The 6,272-nt window shown below is 23.3% G+C and overlaps 1 protein-coding gene across 1 annotated transcript; it reads left to right on the plus strand.

Moving 5' to 3' along the window:
• The first annotated feature begins 1,721 nt into the window (after positions 1-1,721).
• On the plus strand, positions 1,722-4,362 carry LOC112592747. Its single transcript, XM_025336898.1, has 9 exons — positions 1,722-1,755; positions 1,813-1,948; positions 2,024-2,195; positions 2,255-2,509; positions 2,580-2,710; positions 2,769-2,890; positions 3,602-3,783; positions 3,861-3,954; positions 4,109-4,362. The coding sequence occupies exons 3-9, from the start codon at positions 2,031-2,033 to the stop codon at positions 4,360-4,362; spliced, it is 1,203 nt and encodes a 400-aa protein (XP_025192683.1). The 5' UTR covers positions 1,722-1,755; positions 1,813-1,948; positions 2,024-2,030.
• The last annotated feature ends 1,910 nt before the right edge of the window (positions 4,363-6,272 follow it).

Raw genomic sequence — 6,272 nt, forward strand, 5'->3', positions numbered from 1 at the left:
TCTTTCAAAGTACCTAGCTTAAATCTTAAATTATGTCGCTGTACGAGCTATCATTACATCAATTATGCGAAACGATGGACGAAAGTACAATGCGATATGTGTTAAAACAAGCACCACCAAACATCTGTGCAGATGTCTTACGGCTGGTTAGAAATAATTTTGTGCATGAAATTATATTTTGTCAAAGATTAAAATGTTGACTTTTGTTGAATATAGTTATTAGATGACCGACTTGAACCATGTTCACTTGATAGAGGATGTGAAATGGCTCACATACGTTCAGACCATATTGAATATACTACTTCATGTTATGATTTAACCTCTGAAAAACTTGATGAATTTGGAAAAACTCAAGAAGTATTTTTAATATATTTTTTTTATAATACCTAATTATATAAGTTTCGCATTATTTATAAAACATAGTTTAGATCAGTATGATACTTAATCATCATAAAAAAAAAAAAAAAAAAGATATACACTATTAAGATACAATAATAATATATTATGCCAATAAATCAGTTAACAAAAAATATTAAGTAAAATTATGCTGTACTAACTAAATATTTATATAATTTCGGAATTAACTTCATTTTATACAATTAATACATTTAATTTGATGGGACTTGTTTTTCCATTGACAGAGATTTCACAATAATAATAAAGATAGTTCAATCGGGAAAGTATTACGCATGAATTTAATATCATTGTTGTTAAATTGTTTAATATTAATTCTATGCTATGATTTATGAATATTTTACAAAATATTTCCATAGAATATACAACCTATACATTTGTCATAGGATTGGGTTAAGTTAAAATTTTTTAAAAATAATGTCTTTAATCAATTTAATATATGTAAATAATTTTTTTTGTAGTAGACACTGCTAAGAATTCTGTTTTTTATATACTAAAAATTGCAAAAATAACATAGATAGGTATAACACACAACACCATTGATCGTTTAGAAGTCCTTTTTTTAAAAAAAGAATCATTACAGCATTACAAAAGTATTTTATTTCCTTAATAACATGTTAAACATGGGCTTTAAATATAAGGTTTATATTGTGCTAAATAACGTTACGTTTTGAATAAATACAAATAAAGTATTTTCATAGCTAATGTTATATCAATTTTTAGTAAAATACATTTCTTTATATTTAAATTAAAAAAAAAAAAAAATAAGCAACAAGACTTTTTTTTCAAAACTCAATAAATGAAACAACTAAATTTGTATGTGAAATGAGAAAAAATAAATAATACAGTTTATTTTATACTTAAATTTAAACTTATCTTATTATAAATAACATATATAATATATATTATTTAAGTCTCAATTAATTTTTTTATAGTAATATATCAACATTGGTTTAGATATCAAATTTAAACCTTATTAATCATTTATTTATTTTTTTGTTTTAGATTAAATGTTATGGTCAATTTGATTGGCCTACATTAATTGACCAAGAATTATTTTTTAAATTAGTTAAAATCCAAGACCTGCGATACAGATTGTTTCCTTTATTACAGGTATTATTTAAATAAAACAAAAAATTGAAACAGTGGACAATGGTCGTTTATAATGACAATAACTTTAGAGTTATATAATTAATGACACTTAAAAACATATTTTTTTTTAGATTTGTGTACTAAAGCATGGATTTAAATATCCATACAATTTTGCTCAAAAATGGATTAAAACAAAAATATCAGAAGACAAATTATGTTTTCGTCATTTAGAAAAAAGTCTTCTTCTAGGTTTGTAAAAGAATTTTTTTATTTTTGAAAATTTATTAAAATATGATTGATACATAGGAAATTTTTTTGGCGATGCTGGCTGGTTCAATGAAAGTGCTCTAATCTTAAAACACACATATAAAATAATAACTACAAAATGGGTTTGTCAGGACCAAAATTTACAACTTCTCAAAACCATTGAATGTCTTACCAAGTTACAGAAACTTTGAATTTCAAATGATTGACTTTTAAATAATAGTTGATTTTACAAAAACATATTTTTTTCTAGGTGGTTAATGGTTGCAACAAAATCTCAGAAATTTAATAATGCTAAAGTAGTTTTACAACACTTGCTGTACACTATCAATATCATTGAACAAATAGTTGCAAGAAAATTTTGTTTATCATACTCGTATGTAGCGGTTTCGCAATACCATCTAATATTAATGGAATTTGATGAGGTTTGTTACATTTTTGGGGAATTTAATTTAAAATTTAAATATGGAATGTGATAATTTAGGCTTGGTCGTGGGCAGTTAAAGCTGTCCTTGAACTTCAAGAAGATAACCAAACATTGAAAGTTATGGTATTAAGTCATGCCGTTAAAGTTGCTTGTATAAAAGACAAACTATATATAGCAAAATTGTTTGGAAAGCAATTAATTACTTACACACCCACAAACATTCGTGATAATATTCATATTGATTTATTACGGAATGAAGGATTTTACTATAGTGTAATAGATTGCCCAAATTATGCCAATAAACGTTATTATGTAAGTATAGTTTGTTGTATACTTATGATAAATTAAAATAATTAATTAAGATAGTTTTATTGCATTTTAGAAAGCACTAGACCTCACACGAAATTTATATGGTTACTACAATTTAAATACTGCATTGGTTCTTGTTGATTATGCATTTGTCTGTTCAAAGTTTGATATAGTTGATTATTTAGATAAAAACAATGAATCTATGTAAGACAAACAATTTATTGATAAATTATTATTTGTTTAACGTTTTTAACTACCTTAGGCGATGCGTACTACAAGCTATATTCATCATGAAAACGGTTGGTGTACCAGAGGACAATATGTTGTTAAAGAATGCTTATATGATAAAAGCAAGAATATTAGGAGAAACAGCAATTTACATGAGTAAGTGATGTTCAATTTTAATATTCATATTAATTGTTTGTACATCTATTATTTTATGTAATATCCTTAGAAGAGTAAGTTTAAAATAATAAATGAAAACATCAAATATCTAATCTATAAAACATTTTAAATATGGTAATTTAGAAGTTAGAGCCATATTAAATTATTAACATTATTTTTGCTAAGAACCATATTGTCTGTTAACAGAAAGCATCAGAGTTAAAAATATAATTTTTGATTTTTTATAAGTTTATACATTGTAAAGTTCAAATGTATCGTTTAATGTATTATTAATTTTAAAACTTTAACAAAGTGAAACTAAAAATTGGAAATTAATTCAAAACTTATAAGATTAAAATCCTATTTATAGAAACAAAATATTAAATTATCTCACAAAAATATTTAATCTTGCTAGATTACATATATTTTTATGCTTACACCCGTCAACTACTGATGATTCAGCTACATTTTTTTGTGGAAATGGTCAGTTGAAGAACTGTAGAGGTATTGTTTAGCCCTTGGAATTAAAAAGATAAATAAAAATAATACTCACTCATGTTAGCAATTTTAATTAAGTTATGAGAATTTATTTAATTATTATAATAATTTGATATTACTATACCGGTTGAATTTTTAATATGACATTATTTGGATATTTAAAATATGCTAATGATTTATAATAGTTTTAATAATAAAAATACATTGTTTCAGATCTTAGTAATGATATAGATGGATTACTGGCACAGCGGAAGCGCGTGTTATTACAAGAAGCATCAGCTTTTTACTCAGATGGTTTAAAGAGTATTATACAATCAGTTGGAGAAAACTCTTTACTTGCAGCAAATGCATACATGTCTATAGGAGTTCATTTTATGTTTCATGATAAATTTTTTGTAATATTTAAATTATTTTTCTGTTTATAGTATTGCATTTTTTATACTTATGAAAACGATTATTAATATGTTTACAGCTATCCGAAGAATTTAATAAAAAAGCAAATGCAATCTATAAATCAATTTTAGGAGAAAACCACTTTCGTTTTGCTGTATCTTTAGATTGTTTGAGTAATTTGTACAAATCTTTTATTCCCAATTTTCAACTGGCTGAAGAATATTTATTGCAATCAATAAAAATTTGTAAGTTACAATTACTTAATTAATATCATATAATTATCTTAAAGTATTAAATTAATTAATAAACCAAATTATTTTATTGTAGATGAAAATATCAATGATACCCCATACATCCAATTGAGAGACAATTTAGAAAATTTGATTTATATTTATACAACACTTGAAAATGAAGAAAAGATTTCTGAGTTTAGTGATTATTGTGAAAGGGTTAATTCATCATTTGAAGATTGGCTAGATGTTTTTAATTCTGAATTAATTAATATAGACTGTACAAAAGACAATTTGAGTATGGAAAAGTTTAAATGCATCTTGAATGGTTGTAATTGTGTCCAACAGTAAATTTAAATAGAAAAATAATTTTAAAAGTTATGTTAAAAAAATGTTCATATATAAGTGTAGTAAAATAATGAACAATAAGTTTGCTCACCTAGTAATTTTCAAACATCACATTATTAATTACTTTTTTTCTAATGCTCCAACCGATGTGGTGTATTCAGACTTTGAGAAAGTCTTTGACAAAGTAAACTATAACATAGTTAAAAAATTATAAAATTATGGTGGTTAATTCCTTTAAAAAAAATTGATTTCAAATAGTAAAATATGGCAACTTATAATCTAATCCAATTTCAGTTACTTTTGGTGTTCCTCAAGGTGACCAATCTATTACCTACTCAATTTTTTTATTTTTATATATGATGTATCCTTAGCTAAAAAAAATTAAATTTATTACTGTTTGCTGATGAAGCAAAAATTTATAAGACTATTCATTTTAAATTAGACATTATGCTTTTACAATCAGATTTAAATTGTTTTCATGAATGGTGCTACTTAATATTAATAAATGTGCTATAATTTAATTTTTTTTATAAAAAATAAAAACTTTATATAATATGGTTATAATTAATTAAACTCTGTTATTTAATGTGTATTTATTATTAATTATTTAGGTATTTATTTTGACGTGAAATTAAATTTTAATTATCATATTGATAAAATAAGAAATAAAGCAATATCAAAAATTAGGTTTTTTAAAGCGTATCTGTTCAGAATTTAGTAACGTTCACGCTCTAATAAATGTTTATAATTCTTTGGTATGTTTCAATCTATAATATGCTTTTTTATTTGGTTTCCCAATAACGCTTAATTTCTTATAAATTTAATGTTCAAAATCCTCATTCATCTTATGATGGTATCTTAGGTTTTTTCAATATTTCAACTCTAAAAACTCAAAGAAATTATTTTAATATAATATTCCTATATAAATTAATACATAATATAATTCAATGTGCTCAATTACTAGAAAAAATAAATTTTCAAATAGATTATAAAAACTCAAGAATTAAAGACCCATTTTTTATTAATAATGTTAAAGTCAAGCATCTATTTTCTTTCTCCCTAATACTTTATTGATGGCTAGAAATAGTATTAAGTTAGATTTATATTGCTGTTCGATAAATGATATAAGTTTGACATTAAATTTATAAACATTACCTAATATTTAAACTAATTTTTAATTACAAATAACTTAAAATTATTAATTAATAGGTATACTAGGCTAGTTAATGTAATTGATTGCTATACCAATATGTGGATTATTTTTGTTTATTTCTTATTATACCTAATTATTATTTAGAAATTCATTACTATGATGTTTTAATTTGTATACTGATATGTAACATATGTTTAGTTGCTGTGATTGTTTTTGTAAATGGAGTTTACTTCATATGAAATAAATAAATAAATTTTATTAGTTTATATATTAATAAAGTAGTAATTTTAAGCTATTTATTTTTTCTGTAAAATAATATTGATAATTAAGTGTGATGTTGTATTTTATTCAATTAAATTTCAATGATTTATACTCTCATATTTATGTACTTGTCAAAAAAAAAAAAATAAAAAAAATAATGTTTTTAGTATTACGCATAGAAGTTCTTTGTTTATTGGTGATATCTTGTGTGAAGGCATTTGAAAATATGAAAGAGCACTTTTACCGTAGAAAAATATGAACATTGTGTATCAAAGTAAGTTTTATACTCTAAAATCTAGATCAAGAATGGCAAACCTATGTCATGCATGTCAAAGAGTGACACGCACATATTATTTCTGTGATACGCCAATTTAAATATAATTCATTATTTTCTCTTTACTTTCTGAAGAAATTATAATCCCAAGATTAATTGGTAAGCTGCAAAAATGCAGCAATAGATTTCTCATTAAAAACTTGTTTTTTGTAATCATTTTAACAT

This window comes from Melanaphis sacchari, unplaced genomic scaffold (assembly GCF_002803265.2).
Source record: "Melanaphis sacchari strain LSU unplaced genomic scaffold, SCAv2.0 Contig18_pilon_pilon, whole genome shotgun sequence".
NCBI classification, from domain to species: domain Eukaryota; kingdom Metazoa; phylum Arthropoda; class Insecta; order Hemiptera; family Aphididae; genus Melanaphis; species Melanaphis sacchari.